Raw genomic sequence first — 20,441 nt, forward strand, 5'->3', positions numbered from 1 at the left:
TGAAACTGTGAGACTGTCCGCATGAGCGCAGCAGAAAAGGCGGGAGCGGCAGGAGCCCCAGGTGCTCCAGTGTCCCCGTGGCAGGGAGGGGACAAGGGTCCTAAGAGGGGCCGAGAAGGAACAGCAGGGCAGTGGGTGTCCTGGAAGCTGCGGGAAGAGAGGGAAGCTGGGAGGGGCCCAGAGGGTCAAGCTCTGCCGTGGATCCAGGACAAGGGAGCTGAGAACTGGGGTCAGACTTCGCCCCATGCAGGGAACCCTCACTAGGGCTTTGAGGCCATGGGGACAAATCCCGGCTCCTGTAGGCTCAGGGGGGCATCAGAGGGCAGGACTGGCACCTGAGAGAACAAAGAGTTTTGCTGAAAATGGGGAGCAAAGGAATCAGGCCACAGCAACAAGCAAAGCTTTCTCCACACGGGAAGCATGAAGCAGGCGTTTGTTCTCTCCCCAGCCACACATCGAATGTCTTCTGCACACCTGGCATTCGTCTTTGCCCTGGGGACACCAAAACACATGGTTCACTCCTGTCCACCCTCGGGAGCCTGTGATGTGACGAGTCAACGGTTATGAAACGTGCACTCGGCACAGTGCACAGCTCAAGCTCAGCCCTGGAGTCCCAGGAGCCTGACCTGCAGGCTTCTCTCCTCCCACCCAGAGCCAGTACCTTGGACAGCTCTTCCCCAGCTCCAGAATTGCCGGGTGGGAGGCTGGACACCAGTGGGGTTTTTAAAATATTCTTGCAAACTTTTGATTAGAGTAGAACAAACATGCAGAAAACGTGCACATCTGACAAGCGTTCAGCTCAAATGGGGGACCCTGGTGCCTCCCCCAGGGGGACATGGGCTTGACATCTTGTGGCACAGACCAGCACCTTGGCTTCTGTGCTTGTCACACAAACGGAGTCAGCAGCGGGGACCCTCGCTCCCTCGGCAGCAGGTTCAGAGGTGTGCCATGTGGGGTGCGGCCATGAGGCCTTCACTCTCACGGTACAGAGGATGCACCGAACGAAGACCCGAGGACTCGCTCGTCCGAGTGACGTCGGTGGACACTTGGTCCGGTTCCAGCTTCTGGCTACAACCCTTGGTGCTGTGTGGACTCCCGTGTGTGCGCCTTTGGGTGCACGGATGTACACGTTTGGATGCGAACCACCTAGGAATGCAATCCTGGGCTGCAGGTGTCCATGCCCCCAGACAAAGACCACCAGAGACAGCGTAAGGCTGCACACACCCGTGTACTGTCCTTGCAACGGGGAGAACAGGGGCATCTCAGCGAGAGTCAGGGTCTGGGCTCATGTCAGTGGCCTTCAGGAGGGTTCAAGCAGCACGGCCCCACACTGTCTGGAGGCTGCATGACTTTATGACTGGGCATCTTAACCCCACTACAGAGGCTGAGAAGGAGTGAAGCAAGAAGTGCAACCGCGAAAGCAGCAGCCGGGACACAGGAAGTCTGGTCATTTGGGCCTGGACAATGGCCACGTTTTTGTCTGTGTTCCAGAAGGATTATGGAGGGGTCTTGTGTTTGTCTTGACCCACCACGGTCAGAGGGGCCTGTTGCCGGTGCTCTGTGAAATCGTTTACGTGCAGCAGGAGAATGCCAGGGCCAGCGGCGAGGTCCAGGCTAACTCCTGGACCTCGGGGCTGTGCTCTCTCTCAGAAATGGTGCGCCACGCAGTTTCCCGAGTGGTTGTATCAATTCACACTCCCTCCCGCCTGCAGTGTACAGAGTAGGTGCACAGTAGGTACATTCAGTTAAACAAATGCAGTGATGGGGGACACCAGAGCCTTACGCCAGGGAGCAGTGTGGTCAGCTCTGTGCTTTATTTTTTTTTTAAACATCTTTATTGGAGTATAATTGCTTTACAATGGTGTGTTAGTTTCTGCTGTATAACAAAGTGAATCAGCTATTCGTATACATATATCCCCATATCTCCTCCCTCTTGCGTCTCCCTCCCACCCTCCCTATCCCACCCCTCTAGGTGGTCACAAAGCACCGAGCTGATCTCCCTGTGCTATGCGGCTGCTTCCCACTAGCTATCTATTTTACATAGCTCTGTGCTTTGAAAGATCATTATCTCCCTGTAACGGTGAGCACACCTGGCACCCAGATCTTGGTTTCTAGCACCTTCCCCAATACAAGGACCAGGGCTCCTTGGAGAACTGGCTGATTCTAGGGTTGGGTCAGGGAATAAATACATGATGAGCCCAGTGCATCTTCTAGTCCCAGAAAGTAAGGAAGTGCTCAGAAAGAAGCAAAGACAGAAAACAGTGAGGACAGCAGGCCAAAGGGACACAGGAGCCAACTGAAGAGCTTCCAATGGCTAAAGCTGGACAATCTGAGCAAAAAATCAATAAATAAAACACAATAGTATTGGATCATAATGCAAAGTATAAAACAAATATCCATGAGTCCACATGGGTTCAGATGAATGACTGAGTAACAAAGTAAATGGGAAGAATACACGAATCTTCTGTGTAGAAGAATTCCAAATAATTTTACGTAACTACCTTCCTCTAAAGGAGGTGGACCTTAACCCCCCACCCTCTAAGTGTGGGCAGTGCAGTGTAACTTCCTTCCAAAGAGCACAGTGTGCACAGGGGTGGGGAGGGGGGCAAGTAAGCTGACAGCGGAGACCCCTGACAGACGGGACCTCGGCCAGGTGATCAGGTCAGCATCCGCGGCAGTAAGTTGTGTTGAGAGTAATACCTGGACAGGACGTGACGAGAAGGGCACTCTTCCTGTGGTTTTCCTCCCAAAGACCCATGACCCAAGTCTAGCCATGAGAAAAACCTCACAAATCCCAGCTGAAGGATACTGTGCAAAATATCCGACCAGTTATTCTCAAAACTGTCAAGGTCATCAGAAGAAGGAAAGTCTCTGAGAAACTGTCACCAGCTCACAGGAGCCTAAAGAGGGACAACTAAATGTCATGTGGGATCTGGGTGGGACCCTAGAACAGAAAAAGGATATTTAGTGAAAACAAGTCAAACCTCAATAAACTATGACTTCAGTTACTGAGAGATTTCACATGTCACCTTGACTGGCCCTGGGCACCCAGATTAAAGTGTTCTGGGCGTGTCTGTTGAGAGAGTTTCCGGATGAGATTAGCAGCTGAACCCGGGACTCAGTAGGGTAGGTGGCCCTCCCAGATGTGGGTGGGCGTCAACCAGTGCCCTGAGGCCTCAACAGAACAGAAGGCAGAGGAAGGAGGGAGGCCCCCCTCTCCTGCTGCCCTGCTGAGAAGGGACCCCCCTGGTCTCATCCTCTCCTGCCCTCAGGCTGGGACCACACCATCGGCTCCCCTGGGTCTCAGGCCTTCAGACTCGTCCTGAATCACTGCACAGGCTCCCCCTGGGCTCCAGCTCGCACATGGCAGGTTGTGGGACTTCCTGGCTCCATAGCTGCCTGAATCCATTCCTCTTAATAAATCTCCTTAAATACCTGTAAGCATATGTGTGTACACACACACACACACGCACGCACACGCACACACACACACACGCTATTATTCTATTGGTCTGTTTGTCTAGAGAACCCTGACTAGTACAACTATGTCTCACCACTGGTTCCCTAGTTATGACAAAGGTACAATATTAGCGTTAGGGGAAACTAGCGTGGGATATATAAGAACCCTCTTCTTACCACCTTCACAACTTTTCTGTAAAGCTAAAATGTTATAAACAAAGTTTACTTTTAAAAAGTTTTTTAAAAGTAATATATTTTTTGTATGTATTCAAGTATGGATTGGAAGGCGATACGAAAAAGTGCAAATGGTTGTTATAATAGTGAGATTAGTGGTGAGATTACATAAGACACTGAAAGTCTTAATATTTTTCTTGTCACTTTCCGTTATATAATAAAAAGCTATAAAGGAAAAAAGGATCATCTGGCAACTGTGTCTGGCAGCTAGATGGGCAGCCATATAATCTATCATCCAAACTGGGACACATCTGAGAGCAAAAGGAGACGCTATTAATAATGATGCCTGGTCACCGGACAGGAGGGCACCCACGGGTGCACGGCCTCTGTGAGGATACAGGAGCCGCAGGCTCCCGCCCGCTGATTCCCATAAGGTCAGTGACCCTGGAGAGGAGCCCAGGGCAGCGGGGGGGTGGGGAGGGCTGAGGTCGTCGGGGGGCAGCCTGGGACAGCAGGAGTTGACCCCAAATTCTTGGTCCCTCCCACCACTCCCTGCTCTAATGGTTCACACCCCCGGCACCAACACAGGGTCTGCGCCAGGCCCAGCTCCGAGGGCTCTTTGTCGGCTAAGCCCCTTCCTTTTGGCACATTCCAAGTGCTGTGGGCTCTGGGAAGGGAGCCTCGGGATCCACACGGCTGAGGATCCACCGTCCGACTCTAGCTCCACGGGGCACAGAGCCCGGGCCTCCCTTCTCCGCTTCGTCCCCAGACGTCCGGGCGGCAGCCACCCACCCCACAGCTGCCCACCCGCTGCTCCATCTCAGCTGCCACTGCCCGGAGCACCGGGCAGATCTGCCACCGGGCAGGGCCACGCCGGCCCATGCCTAAGCACATGGACGCTGGGGCCCAAGCCTTTCTTCAGCGCGTGATTTTTTTACCCCCCTTCTCTCTGCATCTTCCCTCCTTTCTGTCTTATCCTCTTCCTCTTCTCCTCTCTCAGTCCTGTGCTAACTTTGCAAATTAACCTTTCTGCCTGAGGAGCTAACATATGATTTCAGAAACAAGAGGACCCTGACACGGAGCAAAAGAAAAAAGGAAAGAATCGGGGACAATGCAAACAAACATGACCCCAGGGCAGCCACAGGGGCTCCTATAGTGCAGCACGGGCCGGGAGAATTACCAACTCCCAAAACAAGGACGTGGTGTGTGTCGCTTTCAGCCGCTACGTTCTGGGGCAATGTGTTAAGCGGTCATAGATAACTGATATGGCAGCCGCCCGGGGGGAACTGAGACCCCAGGGACACCCCCTAAGGACGCCCCTCACCCCAGGAACACCCCCCCCCTGCCAGGGACACAACTCGCGCGGAGGCTTCCACCAGCCTGAGGCCTCTGAGCCGTCACGAGGCACCGTGAACGCGAAGCCACCTCCACCAAGCACGTTCTGGCTCCGCAGGTGGCATGTGGAGTAGGGGACCCATCCCCACTGGGCCCTGTCCAGAGTCCCAGGTCACAGAATCTTGAGAAATGATCAAAATGGTCGTTGCCAAGTCACTAGGTTTGGGGGTTTTTTATTACCAGCAATAAATAATAAAACAATGCCCGGTTTGTGCTACCGGGACCAAGACCCCGCTCCCGGCTCCCAGCGCCCGGGCATTCCGGAAATGGGCCCGAGTCCGATGCGGGGCCCGGGAAGACGGCACTGAGCACCTCGGACCCTGCTCGGGGCAGGGTGGGGGGTGTGCCTGGTGCCCGAGAAGGCTGAGCGTCCTGCCAGGCCTAACAGACTCACAGAGACACAAGCGCTAAGCTGCTCGTCTCTGGCTTTGGTGACAAGCCCCGCCTGGTGCGTGTGAAGGAAGAGCCATGATGTGAGCGCAGAGACCTCCCACGTCAGCGTGTAAACACCAGGAATCTGAATGTGCTCAGCTCCTATTTTTAATAAATTGGGGGCGACACTGACTCTCACCCACATCGTCTCCTTGGCTTCACGACTTAAAGAACACCAAGCCGTGTCTGCACAGCGCCGACTGGGGCCACGCCTGCTCGGGCCGCACACTGGAGGCCACCGCAGGCTCCCATGTCACACCTGGGGATGCGGAAGGTGGGGACAAATGACCCAGCTGGGGCTGGATGGAGCCACACTGATCTCGGTCAGCTGCCTTGGTTTTTAGACAATAGATTTCAAGTCAATGGGCAAAACGGTTTTTGATGAAGCAGCCTTCCCAGTTTTTAAAAATAACAATAATTTTATTAATTGTAGCTTCTCCCAAATTGTCTCCAATTATGAGCATTAAAATCATTCAGCACGTTGGCCCTGGCCAGTGTTTGGGGAAGAGAGGGGACCCCGGCGTGTTCTGCAGGGCGCCAATCAGCGTGCGCCCACCCCCCAGGCAGGAAGGAGGCCCCAGAGAGGAGCCATCATGGACGACGAGTTGACCCGACCCGGGGGACAGGAGCAGGGCTGCAGGGGGCATGCACACAGCTTGCGGGGACAGCAAGGCTCAGCACTCACCGGACCCTCACCAGCCCGTAGAAACACTGGTTACCAAAGCCTTATTTCTACCTAGAGTTATACAGCGATAGCAGAGTGAGGCAGGTAGGAAGAAACCCAAAGTTCTATGTCTTTTTCAAATGAGGAGGAAAAATCTGACTGGGAAGGAAAAATGACACCAGGTAGAAGGCCTGCTCCCACACTAAGGTGAACGAACACCAAATCTGGTTCTGAGCTTCCTACTGACGGGAATCGGGACCAGGGCCACGGAGCACAGACCCTGAACACAGGAACCACCGGGCTCAGGGGGGCCCGCAGGGCTGGCCGGGGGCCCCCCAGGAAGGTCCCACCTCGGGTGGCCTAGAACAGGGGACACCCCATGGCACGTCCCGGGGGTGGGGCTGGACTCTCAGTGCAACTAGGACAAGAGGACACAGTGACCAGAAGGGGGTAGTCTACACAGTCCGGGGCCACCTGCCTCTGGTAGCGCGTCCTCTGCCACATCTGGGTGAGAATCAGAGGACACTGCTGAGTCCAAGTCATTGCAAAGGAGGAAGTTCAGGCTGTAGCGTCAGCTGAAAATGCAGGATACAAAATGCGACTGATGTTTTGGGTACGTGTGTAGCAGGCTACGCCACAGAAAAAGAACGACACAAAAGCAAGAATGAAACTAAATGAGATCCCTCTGCGGGAAGAGCCAGCCCATCTCCAGACGAAGGGCGAGCAGTAGCTGTGGAAACTCCCACCCACTGCCAACACCATTGCCATGGCCCAGCGGAGCGCCAGAGCACGCGGCCCCCTGTTGCTCCCTGTGCATGGGCCAGTGCCTTGGGGACCACGACCACTCCACCACCCGCCTGCTGGGTCCTCACTAAGCCCTCCCACCCAGAGTGTGTCCTCTCTGTGTCCAGCACGCTGGCACCGTCTGGGGCTGGATGGGAACACAGACCCTGAGGCCCCACCCGAGAGCCGCTGAATCAGAATCTGCATTGTCACAAGGTCCCCAGGGGACTAGGGGCCCCTGACAGTTTGGGAGCTACTGTGAGCTGCCCCAACCCTGTTCCAAATAAATGCTTGTCCGTGGTTCTGCCTCCCTCAGACCATCTTGGGGCCTTGGGAGGCTCCATCCTCAAAGAGAAGCCCTGAACAAAACTTACCTCCAATGCATCCTTGCATTACTTCTCAACTGGAAGGATGGGTGGTTAAATTTTTAAAAGGAAATCAACTTATTTTTAGCATTTTAAAACACACAGCCAGATGGATAGACGTGCAGAGCTGACATTTGTTACATAAAAAAGTACGACAGTGGGTCCCAAGTCCATCCCAGACCAGCCTCGTCAGCCACAGGAACACAGCAAACTCAGCGCCACCCAACGGTCCCGCCGGGACACCTGGCACTGCATGTGGGAACCCAGGGAATCCAGAAGCAGGGGTGCGAGGCCAGCCGGGACCACGCGCCTCCTCCCTACCTTGAGCCCAAATGCCCACCCCTGCACCGGGGGCCTCTGCACCGTTGCTGCCAGCTGGTAAAGGAACCCAGGGTCTGCAGCCACCAGGCTGCTGGCCACCAAGGCCCCCGCGTTGCAGGGGACGGGGTGTGAACTGCCATCAGCCCGAGCCTGGGCCACACAGAGAGCTGTCACCCCCATCGCCAGCCACCCCCTCTTCCCAGGGTCAGGAGGGAAGGGAAGAGACACCTATTAAAACTCAGGTCCACGCACCACTGGTCAAAGACTCAGTAAACAGGGCTAGACTGTCACTTTGGAACCACGGCCCCATCAACACAATCGGGTCAGCCCCCCGTGCACTCAGCACCGCTCTCCACTGCCCGTGAGCCCTGGGCACACGACTGGGAAGAATGAGCATAAGCACTGTAAAGTCACCGAGTCCTTGTTGGCAGGTGCCACGACCGACCGCCCAGGAAGCCTGGGAAAATCAACTCAAAAGCCATGAGGACTAACGGGAACCTTAGCAGAGCAGCCACACACGGGACGGATATTTTTCAAAGTTAAGCTTTCCTTCCTACCAGCACTAACCAGGGTGTAACGTGATGGGTGCAAAGATCCGGTTCACAATTCGACAGAAACAGGCAATGAATGCACCCAACCTAAGCAAGAGCAGGGCCCACGGGAGGAAACCGTTCTCACTGTGGCCAGTGTGCATCCAAACTGACCAAAATTTGCAACACGAAAAGTGAAACCACAGAAGTACTAGAAGAAAGTGCAGGTGCAGGTTTATAAATTGAATGAGTATCACTTGTGCTTGGTGTAACAGGGCACCAAGGCCGGAAACTGACAGAAAGGAAGATCTTGATGAATCTGACCACACAAAAACTAAGCACAGCCACACGGAAAACAACTAGCAACATAGAAAGATAAATGACTGCTCCGGGGCAGGCCGTTCTATACTGGGAACCGTGAAAAGAAACCGGGCAGCAAACATCCCAACAGGAAGCACAGGTCAGGGGTAAGAGCTGGCAGTTCAGGAAAGAAGAGCACAAGCGCCCCAAACACGGAAAGAAAAACATTACCAGCCTCACTGGTAATCAAAGAGACTCGGAGCACTAACACGATCCTTTTACCTTTCAGACGGTCAAAAAATAGACATCACCAACACCCAAAGGTGGTGAGGCTCGGAGAAAGAGGACTTCCGTGCGCTCTGAGAGCAGGCAAACAGGATCTCCCTCCCGGCCAGCCACCCCGGACGCAGGCCTCCCTCTTTCTCTCTCCTCTGGCCCCTCCTGCCCGTCACTATATTTATTCATGTTTCCTTGTCTGCTACTGGTCTCCCCACCTCCTCCTCTGTCTGGGTACCCCACACCTGCAGCAGCCACATCCATTTGGTCACCACCATGTAACAACCGTCCAGGACAGCCATGTCTTGTGCCGGGACTGCTCATCTCCAAGGGAGCTGGCCAGCAGCACCAAGCCACACTACGTGCACACTCTTCTGACTCGTCGATGTCATTCCTAGGAAGTTATCCTAAGGAAATAATGTCAAGTGTACAAAGATGAACATACAAGGATGCTTACTGGTAAACTGTTTATGTACTGGTGCCTGAGCTCCAGCGCCCCCCAACTCCACCCCAACAAATTCAACCTGAATTTCCGGGGGAGGCATCCAGTTTTTAAGAGCATCCTTTGAGTCTAGTTCACAGGGTTGAGGACCACTATTGTAAATTTAGCCAACAAAGGATGCTGTAGATCTATAAGATGGTCATGACACATTGCTAAGTAAAAAACGCAGGTTAAGACAAAACCGTATATGGAGCACGATCCCATTTCTGTATCAGAGACATAAAGAGTGTTTCTATATGGCTGATGTGTGAGTACGTTCCTAGAAAAAGGCTGGGGAAGAGGTACGCTAATAGGTCTCAGTGCTGAAATCACTGATGTCTTGGTTTTCCTATATAGAACAATTTTAGCAAAGTCTTAAACTCTTTTACAAATTTATACACTTTAATGCTTCTATAATTAAAAAAACAAAGGTTTTATAAATTTTGGAAAAGGTTATAAGACTCTGGTAGCCCCGTGCCCCGCCTAACTGCCCACCCCACCCAACACACCCAGGCCAGGCGTTCCAGCCCTCGAGGGCCCCCTTATTTCCAGTTCTCTGGGCAAAGGCAAACCTTCTCGGTGATTAGTTGCCCCCCACTAGCAAGCTAATACCATGTTAGGTTTGAGACTAGCCAGACTGCTGAGAACAGCGGGTGCCCCCCAGTTACCGAGCTGCTCGGCAGAAAGTGATGGAACCCCGCGCAGCACCCTTGTGGGGACACCCAGACGAGAGGAATGAACGGGCCTGCCCAGCACCCCGCAGCCCTGGGGCAGGTGCCGAGCAAGGTCAACCCCTAAATCAACTGCTCCTGAAGCCCGAGAGGGGTCACACGGGAGGAGGCATGGGGTTTCAGGAAGAGGAAAGGGGACCCTTGGCTCTGGTGTGAGGAGGAAGCCCAGAGAATTCTGAACAAGCACCCAACACCTGCCAAATAAGGACAGTGGCTCAGACACCTCAGGGTTAACAGGGAAGGGGGGCCATGTAAGACCCTATGTGTCATAACTCCGCTTTTTAGTTGGAAGCTACCTGGCACTCTGTTAAGTAGCGCTCTTATTTTCTCTTTTCCTTTTCTCTGCATACCAAATCTGATATATTAATTGGGTATTTTAATCTAAAAAATTCATCAGGTCTCACATTGCCATGGCAACCGTGCAGCCCCAGTAAATGCACGTCCTCAGCACAGCACTGTCACCTCTTTCAGCTCACCCTGCACGGGGCCGAGGAAGTGTGGGACCCTATCTGGGGGGATGACTTCACACCCTCAAAGAAAGGTGGGGGGTGCAGCCTTTCCCCTCTTGAAAGACTGGCTTTTCGCCTTTCCAAACCCCACTCCTTCTGCCTAAATAAGCCCACAGCCTTCAGGCCAAGAGCTGCACAGCATTCTCTCTGCAAACACGTACTGTGATTCCCAAGTCGGGTGCGCCCTGACGATAACGTGAAAACATGGAATAAAAGTGGAACAAAGTGGCCGCTCACCTGGATCGCATCCACGGCCATTGGGTCGGGGCCAGGCTTGGCATCCTAATCTTACCACACAAAGCCCAGGCAAGGCTCGTGCTGTGTTCAGTTTGGAGATGTGGCCACCATGCCCAGGGATGAGCAGGTGATTGATGGGCACACATGTTAAAGAGCGAGCACCTGTGGCCAAAGCCAACAACCCACCTTCACAAGACCAGAATAGCTGGCACCTCTGCCGTCCTGCTTCAGGCAAATGGGGACAGGGGTGGGGAGAAGGGGTTGTGTTAAATGATTCTCAAATCAGATTGCGAGCAGCCTAACTGGATTCTGTGCTCTTGGTCCCTCTTTAACAATCCTTGGATTCTGAGACGTAACACACTGTGAACAGGTAGAAAAATTCTACCTTTCAAAGCTGAAGGCAGCCACTGTGCTACCTCAGTTTCTCTCTTTCTACCTCACCTGCCTTGGGGAGCATAATGCTAAGACATGAAAGAGTGGCCAGCTCTCAGCTGACACCAACAAGTACTGAAATCAGACATCTGATGTGTTTCTCAGACGTTTTCTCATCGTGCAGCCAGAAGCTAGATGCAAATCTTCCTGATTAGTTCCTAATTCACTCTGGGCTTTCTTCACTTTGAATATTTACTCTAAAAACAAAAACATATAACATATGAAACACTCCCAGCAGTGAACTGTGTTCCAAAGTTCAGAACACGAAGACAGGTCTCCCCAGAACACACTGAGTGGGCGTGGCTGGTCCTGAATGCCCCTCCAGCAAGTCCAGGCACCATGCCCCTCCCCGATGACCGGGGCCAGGCTCCTCAGAGCCCAGGCCCCCTTGAGCAACAGGCTCCGCATCGCTGTCTGTGAGGACTGCCCACATGACCTGCACATTCTCCAACACTGGCCTGAGGTCGTATTATTGTAATTTCCTATAATGCTTAAATTATGTATCAGAAATAAATAGCTTGGGCTCTTTCACTGAGCTGTGCTCTAAAATTATAAAAGATCCATCCTACTTCTGCAGGCTGCCTACAAATGAAAAATGCATATTTCAACTATTTTAAGAAAATGTCAAAAAAACATCAAATGTGTCATCTTGTAGCATTTAACTTGTCTGCATGACATCTGCAGAGAAGAGCTGTATGTTTGCCTGTGAAAGTATCACAGTGCCCCAGGGGCGGACACTGCACAGCCACCTTTCCCGAGGGTGCTAAGTGAAAGGGCCGTTGTCCAGCAGGGCTCCAGGAGGCGTGCCTGCAGGTCTTTCCTGCTTTCCACCAGCGCCCACCTCCGGGTCACTAGCTTTACCTGCAGGGGGACCTGAGGGCAAACTAGTTCCCAAAAGGGCAGGTCTTTGCACGAAGGCAAGCCTCCACCGCACATCTGAGTGCAAAGGTGGGCACGCCGGCAGCCACGCGGCGCCGTCACCTACACTGAGAGCTCCGAGGGCCAGGCCCCCGCGCCACCTGTGGGGCAGGCACCTCCCTTCGCAAACTCGGCACACCTCAGCTGCAGAGTAACAACCGAGCGCTCACACCTCGCAGAAAAGGAAAATGCAAACACAGCGCCCTCGCTACTGCGGGGGCCTTCGCGCCTACCGACCGCAGACCCTCACCCCGCAGGGACGGCCGGCCTACTCCGCACGTCGCGCCGCCACTGGACACGGAAGACACGCGTGGGCACCGCAAGCACCGTTCGCGAGTTTCCTCGGAAACCGAGACGCCCCTGACGCCTTCCCACCGGGAGGCCTTGGTGCCCCGACCCGCAGAAATCCTCCCGCCGCGGCCCCGCTGCGAGAGCGCGCGGAGTCCCCAGACGGCGCGGGTCCCAACGCTGTCCCCGCGAGCGGCCCGGAGTCTCCGCCGCGACCGTTCTCACCGTCCTCCTTGTCGTCAAACACCGGCCTCCGCGCGGTGGCCGCCGACATGGACGAGCCCATCCTCTTCTTCCACTTGCTCCACGGAAACAGGGGGCGCGGCTGCGCGCGGGCATCGCCCGTGTCCCTGGCCCGGGGCTGGCCGGCGGCGGGCGGCGGCGGGGCGGGGGGCGCGTCGGGGCCGGCGGGGCGCGCGCGGCCGGGGGGCGGCGAGCCGGGGGGCGCCGCGGCGCTGCTGCCCCTGCGCTCGGCGCCGCTCCTCATGGCCGGACCGGAGTGCGCGCCGCGGCCAGAGTCCGGGACATGGCCCGCCCGCCAGGCGGGGAGCAGAAGCTGGAGCGACGGACAGCGCTCGCCTTGCGCCCCAGGCTCGGCGTTCGCGGGTCCGGGCCGCCCGGGCGGCTCCACCGAATGCTAGCGCGCGGGGGCGGGGCCGGGGCGGGGCCGGCGGGAAGGAGTCCGGGCGGAGCGAGCGCCAGGGGCGGAGACGGGGCGGGGCCGGAGCAGGGTGCGGTGAGCGGCTACTGGTAGCCGCCGCCCGCCTCAGTAGGGGCCGTTGCAGCGCACAACGACGCGGCGGCAGAGTCAGGAGAGGAGGGGATCCCCTTGGCCTTTGTGAGCATCAGGAGAGAAGGAGGGGATCCCCTTGGCCTTTGTGAACAAAGGTGGCTTGCGAACTGCTGCCGCCCGACCCGGGGGAGCCTTAAACCTCATCCTGCGGCTCTGCCCTTGGCGAGACCACGCGCGGGACCCGGGATGGGGCGGCGGGAAACGGCTGTGCGGGGGCCGAGGCCGGGTCGGTGTCAGGACGCGCAGCCCCGCGGTCCCGGGTCCGGCGCAGATCCCCCCATGCGGCTGCACCGCCGAGGGAGGGAGGGAGGTGGCGGGGCGGGGGCGGGCCCGGTGCGCGAGCCCCTCTCCGGTCGGCCGGCGCAGAGCCTGACAGCGAGCGCGCGCGCACACGCACGCACGGGCGGGCCCGGGGTCACGGCGACGCTGGGCACACGCGCCTGCGCTCTCGGGGTACCCTTGCTTGGGTCTCCAGTCCGGCTCAGTGTACCCGCCAGGCACGGTTCCCGAGCGGAAGCCCTTGGCGATGGTCTGCGTCTCAGGCCGCCTGGGGACCTTGTGCAGCGTATGGGCGGGGGGGTCCGAGGCGCGATTTGACCTCGATGCGCCTCCCCACATTCGACTGGCCAGGAGGGACATCGCGGATAAAGCGCTCTGCACAGCCAACGACCCAGGAGAAGACTCTCAGTACCGCCCAGCACCCTGCGCCTAATACTTTTTCACTGAAGAATTGTTTTGTTATGAATTGTCTTAGACTTTTGGAAGCCTTTGCCTCCTTAGGTTCTGTCCGCAGAGCTGGCGGTTCCTTCCTCCCCCAGGAAGTCCTGAAAGGGCCTTCCGCTGCCCCACCATGACAGAGGACCACCCACCCCTGCCCCCGCCATGACAGAGGACCACCCACCCGGCCTGCAGGCCAAGGCACCAGGCCCTGCGGGGCTCTCCCTCCACCGCCCGTCCCTCCGTGGACATCATTCAGCCACCCTGGGCTCTGTCCTGCCCTCGCAGCCCCTCACCTGGCTCGGCCCCCCACCCCAGGTAGTGGCACTCAGTCTTGGCTGTTCCCGCTTCCCGTCTACTGCCCGAGGTAGAACTAGGCTTGTCCCCGACCCCACCTTTGAAATTCGGTGGAGCCCCTTGACCACTGTGGCCTGCTTGACCGATGAAATGTGAGCAGAGGTGATCTGTGTCATTTCTGAGCCACACTTTAGGAGCCAGTGTCCAGACTGGCCATACATGCCCCCTTGGCTAAGAGGGAGTCCCCATCACTTGGGGACCACCTTCCAACCATTAGTGGATGCACAGAACAAGGGAGAAATCAGCCACTGTGGGAAGCCCTCGAGATTTGGGAGGTGTATTTACTGCGGCATAACCTGGCCGACTACCACCTGCCGCGCATCCAGTCTTGAGTTAAACTCCAGGGAGGCAAGTTCCCTGGGCTCTGGGCTCCCAGGCTCAGCCTCCTTATGTTGAGCTGCAGCCGCTCTCGGAACATGGCTCCCTCCTACCATTGCCCTCTCCCAGTCAGCATGTTGAAGGCCCCCAGCTCAGCGCCGGCACAGAGGAGGGGCTCTGTAGCCATCCTTGCGGGGCAGCAGTGAGTGAAGGAATGTTTCTGAAGACGGGGGGCACCGAGGCAGAGTGTCGCCCCAGGCAGGCTGAGAGCCAGGGGTGCAGAGGGGGCAAGACACAGAGCAAAGGTCAGGAGCTGCCTCGCCCGCGAGCAGACCAGGCTGCCGCACTCCACCGAGGGCCACTGTGACGTTCTAGGGGCCTGTGAACGGTAAGGGGGCAGTGAGGCCAGCAAAGTGTCCCTGTGCCCAGGGGTGCCCACAATGATCAGGAACTTCAGCAGGGTGAGGACAGGGACTTCTCCATCCTGTGCCAGTGACAGGAGACTGTCAGTCTCAGAAAAACATGTCCACAACACCCAGCACGTGGGAGCGCCACCCCCCCCAGGATCGTGGGCAGTGCGTGATCACAGGACTGCTGCAGCTGGGGCAGTCGGCAGGGGTCCGAGCAAGTGACCTTGTGAAGGCCTGGGGCCCAGGAGCTGTGATGACACTGTCCCTGAGATTGAAATGAGAGTGTGTGCGAGGGCAGAAAGTGGCCAGTGTCTCTGGGGGACAGCGAGTGCCTGCTTAGGGCATGTGCAGAACGGCAGGGGTCTGATTTGTATTCAAGGCTCAAGCCCTGAAACCCAAGCACAAACGTGCGGCAACCCATAATTCATCGAAAAAGCCAAGCTTCCTGAGAGGGTGTGATCGTTGGCAGTCTCCAGTTTTCATGTGTACTTTGTCCAATAGCATCATGCTGAAATTAACACGCTGCCTGCACCTTTGTAAATCATCCTGTTTTTAAATTCCCCTCAGGTTGCCCAATTTGAGTGTGCTGTTTCCTGCTGGGAAACATACCAGAACTGGCCCCAGGAAACAAGCTCAAATGGGATTCCGATCCTGAGTTGCTCACTTATGCAGGGAAACCATGAGTCCCCTTCCCAGCAGGAAATGGAAAACCGGGTCCTCCCTGGCTGTGGTGCCATCCGACTTAGCCCTGGTGGGACATGGGACAAAGTACATGTGGAAGCAAGGACGTGGGGAGCCAAGTGCTGGGCGGCTGGTTGCTCGGTGATGGTATTGATTCTCGGGGTCATGGGGCTGCCTGGCTTCCGGTGAGTCCAGGGAGCATGAGTGGGGAGAGGAAGATGCACAGTGGAGAGGAGCCCCATGGCGGCTGGGCAGGAATCCTTCCTCTCTGTTGTCATGGTACCAGGACTGAAGCACAAACTCGCCGCTTAACTCCATGAGGCTCCTAGTGTGTCAGTTGCCAGGGCTGCTGTGACAAAGGACCACAGACTTGTGGGTGAAAACAACAGAAGTGTGTTTTCTCCCCACTCTGGAGGCCAGACGTCTGAAATCAAGGTGTCCGCAGGGGTGGTCCCTTCTGGAGGTCCTGAGACGTCTCTCCCAGCTTCTGGCGGCTGCAGGAAGCCCCTGGCAGCGCTCGGCCTGCAGAGGCATCACCCCAGGCTCTGCCTCCATCGTCACATCGTCTTTCCATCTGTGTGGTCTCCCCTGTTCTCCTTTATCAGGACATTTGTCAGAGGATTCAGGACTCGCCCTAACGCAGGATGATGCCTTCGTGATTTCTTGAACTTAATTACCCTCGTTCCAAGTAAGGTCACATTCACAGGTTCTGGGTGGCCACCACTAAACCCACTACAGCCCACCGTCTGGTCCCCCAAAATCTAAGCCCATTCCACGTGCAGAATACATTCACCGCGTCCCAGCATCCCCAAAAGTCTCACCGTTAGAGCTTCAACTCTAAGTCCAAAATCTCATGTAAATATTATCAGCTCAGAAGTCCCAAGTCCCACCATTAAATCAGGTCTGGGTGAGACTCCGGGTATAAGCCACCCTACAAAACGCCTCTCGTGACCATCCCACTTCACAGATGAAGGAAAGAAGGCCTGGGAGGCAAGTAACTGCCCAAGTTCCCAGCTGGAGCCTGGGAACGGCCCTGTTGACATCCGAGAACGACCCCCAGGCTCAGGCTTGAGCAGGAATGGGTGTTAGGACGCCCCGCCACCCAGTAGACGCTTGGTGCTGCGCCCGCCCCCACTGCAGCCCTTCTTTCGCTGTGTAGCAGGATGCAGACCAAGGGACGCACGCAAAATACAAACGTTCTGGGAACTCCCTGGCGGTCCACTGGTTAGGACTATGAGCTTTCACTGCCGAGGGTCTGGGTTCGATCCCTGGTCAGGGAACTGAGGTCCTGCAAGCCACGCGGGGAGAAAAAAAGAAAAAGAAAAACCTTTAAAAAAGTATAAATGTTCTGAAGTGTAACAATGAAATAGCCCTTAGCGGCCACCCAACTCACCAGCAACCCCACCCTCTGCCCCGGCCTGGACTGAGGGACCACCTGTCCTTGGACCTCCACTGCATTAGTTCCTGGGGCTCTGGTAACAAAACCTGCAGACCAGGCAGTTAAATAACAGAAATTTATTTTCTCACGGTCTGAGGCTGGAAGTCTAACATCAAGGAGTCAGCAGGACTGGTTTCTCCTGAGGCCTCTCTCCTGGGCCTGCAGACAGTCGTCTTCTCCCTGTGTCCTCACGAGGTCATCCCTCTGTGTGTCTGTGTCCTAATTTCCTCTTCTTGTAAAGACACCAGTCACACTGGATAAGGGCCACTCAATGACCCCATTTAATATTAGTCACCTCTTTAAAGACCCTATCTCCAGATAAGTCATATTCTGAGGTACTGGGGGTCAGGGATTGGATTTGAGGGACACAGTTCAGCCCATAACACCCACCAGGTGCACCCCATCTCCTGCTTCCCCCGGCTCATATTATGGGCCAACTCGTCTCTTGATTTTTTGTTTTAGAATCTTATAATTCACATTTGCAGCTTATCATTTAGTTTTGCTTGTATGAAAAGCATTTCATACTCTATGAAGTCTCCTGGAATTTGCTTTTTCTGTCAAAAGCTGTTTCTAAGATTCATTCTTGTTGTTGTGAGTAGCTATTGTTCGTTCATTTCATGGCTTTCTCTTTCTTGGCCTTTGGGGTCCTTCCCAGGTTTTGCTAAAATGAGTGAGGCTGCTGTGAATGTCTCTGCCCACGTGTCCTGATGCAACTCTGTGTCTGAGACTCCAGAGGGGAATGGTGGGGGTCACTGCATGTGGGGATCCAGCCCGACAGGAGAGCAGGCTGCTCTCCCAGACGCCCCAAGTTCCGGTGGACACCCTGACAGAAGAATGAGCTACGGGCATGAACACAGGGGTTCCCAGACTTCTTCATTTTTGCCAACTGAGCAAGGGTAAAACAGTATCTCATTTCAGATAAAACTGTATTTCCCTGCTAGCTGGTATAGTGGAGCATCTTTTTATATCTTTATTGGCCATTTTTTTTCTCTACTGGGAGTTGTTGGTTCATATCTCTTGCCTATTAATCTAAATGTAAGTATTGTCTTAATCTTTTAAAAATTAATTATAGGAGTTCTTTATGTATTCTGCATATTAATCCTCATTGGATTATATATTGTGGATACTAATCTTTATTGGATATGAGAATTGCCAATATCTTCTCTCATTTGGGGCTCAACTTTTAATTTTCTTTATGGTACCTTTTAGATAAACAAGAGTACTTTTAATGTAGTGAACTTATCAACATGTTTTTATGGTTAGTGCTTTTATATCCTGTTTAAGAAATCCTTTCTTAGCCTAAGAACAAAATAAAATTCACCCATATTTTGTTCTAAGAATGAGTATAGAATGAAGTCTAGTATCGACATACAGCATACATGCAGAAAATACTCCTCACTCCCTTGTTCGTGGAAGGGTTGTTCTGAATGGCATCACCTGCCATGACCATAGCAGAAATCCAAAGTGATCATTTTACAACAAGGCGGGCCTTATGTTAAAATCAGTGTGAAACTCTTCAGTGGCTCTTGTAGCTGACACTTCTGGTTGCCTGCTCAGCGACGAGTCACCCCTTTCCTCACTTCTAACGGTACCTCCATTTGTTTTCAGGTATTGTGGTGGCTTTGTGATGTGTCAGTGTGGCTAGGCTGAACTACTTCTCCAGAATTCTCTTTCCTGCAGGTTTCCCAACTTGGCCCCAAGAGGCACTGTGCATGAGATTTGGGGGGTAAGGGGGTGCAGTGAGGTAGCAGCTGCAATGATTTTATACTTAGACGGCCAGGGCAGGGGCCCAGGTGTGGCTGCAGCTCGCACGCAGTGTCCTTTCTCTGCCAGCTCACCCCACTGCTGGGTGGCAGGCCTGCAGCTAGTCTGTCTCCCCGAGTCTTTTAGCTTCTCCAACTCCTGGGCTGGGTGTGCGTGTAGTTCTGTGACCATCGGTGCCACGTGATCCATCCACCCTCGTGGGTTCCAGCTTGGGCTCGCTGGTCCCCCCTTTACCTCCACCTTCCCTTCCTGAATACCTGCCCTGCACACTTCAAGCTGCAGCATCAGGCAGAGGGCAGCAGCCTTCAGAGATTGTCCAACCAGCCTCCGCAATGGCAAAGGTCGAATCCCTTAATTACGTCATCCTCCAGTGGCTCACCGCCTGACTGATAAGAGGTGTGCAGACCCTCTACCTGAGTGCTTGAGAAGTGTGGGGGGGTGGGGGGGGGGTGTCCAGACCCACAGAGAAATCCTGATTGGTCCGAGCCCTGTGGTGGTCTCATTTCCTTTCTGCTGATTGGTCTAGGTAGCCGAAGCGATTCCGGCCAGATCTCAGAGGCAGTTATTGGGGGCTTCCTTCTCCTCCCGGGTGATGGGCGTCCGAGTGACGACTGTAACCGGGACAGCCATCCTGTGACCCCCAAGAGGACGTAGGTCTGCCTGCTGCAGACCGGAAGGTATAAAACGGGAAGGACTTTCAAGTTCTTGACGCCAGATGGTCAACTTGAAATGCGAGCCTTCCCGTGTGTAAGCTGCGGTCCCCCGAAGAGCCCACCGGCAGGTGCCCCGCCGCCCGCTCCGCAGAGGCGCGCGCTCAAGCATCACGACACTCCAGGCTTCGGCACACATGTCCCCTTTGTCCGGAACGCTCCACCTCTGTGTGTGTCACCGACTGCCCGGCAGAGGAGGTCGCGGGCGGCGGGCCAGCGCTGCGGCTCCGGGCGGACCGCTGGAGTCTGGATGAGTGCCGCGTGCGCAGGCGCACCAGACGCACCACGCGCCCCGCGATTGCGTGCCTTCCGCGCGGCTTGGCGCCTGCGGGCCTCCGTAAGGCTGGGTGTCTCCATAGCGACCGCGTGGGGCCGGCAGCTTCCACTGTTGGACTGCCGCCCTCTGCGCCCGGGTCGTGCGGGCGTCGGGTGGGCTGGCGGGCGCCGAGGGTGAGGCGGGGCTGCGGGCCCGGGGTCGGGGTCGGGGGCACCTCGAGAGAGTCTGGGGCGCCGGGTGATGGGGGGCGAGGGGCGGGCCGGGAGCGGGGGCGCATCCCGAGAGGCTGGGGGCACCGCGGGCTTGCGGAGCGCGGAGCTGCGGGGCCCCGAGGGCGGCCCGGCGCGGTGGAGAAACCGGGGAGGGCGCCGGGACCCGGAGCCGCCTCCCCGACCCCACGGAGCCCGCCCCACCCGCTTTTAGGCCCTGTGGTTTGGCTCTCGGTTCTGAGGCCCTCTCCCTGTTAAGAGGTTTGCGGGAGGTTGAAGCCTCTCTCCCCCTAATTCACAGAAAAGGACCCCAGGGGAAGCCCAGGGTCTCCAGGGAGCGCAGGCCGCCTGCGGGGGGGTTCGCCCCCCCACTCGTTAATTGCTTGACCTTTGGGCGGTTCCTCGTGTTCCCCACCCCTAAAATGGAGGGAGGTAGACGCACACACGTTTGTTGGCTGTCGAGAGTTTTGCA

General features: G+C 55.7%; 1 protein-coding gene across 1 annotated transcript in view; it reads right to left on the reverse strand.

The window, feature by feature from the left end:
* Positions 1-12,782, reverse strand: part of STK32C (serine/threonine kinase 32C) — a gene marked incomplete at its 5' end in the record, with an annotated part of 83,132 nt that extends 70,350 nt beyond the window's left edge. The window contains one exon of the mRNA XM_082644852.1: positions 12,521-12,782. Within this exon, the coding sequence (XP_082500978.1) occupies positions 12,521-12,782 (262 nt within the window). The remainder of the gene's footprint in view (positions 1-12,520) is intronic.
* Between the last annotated feature and the right edge of the window lie 7,659 nt (positions 12,783-20,441).

Source organism: Mesoplodon mirus (genome assembly GCF_964341445.2).
Source record: "Mesoplodon mirus genome assembly, chromosome: 2".
NCBI classification, from domain to species: domain Eukaryota; kingdom Metazoa; phylum Chordata; class Mammalia; order Artiodactyla; family Ziphiidae; genus Mesoplodon; species Mesoplodon mirus.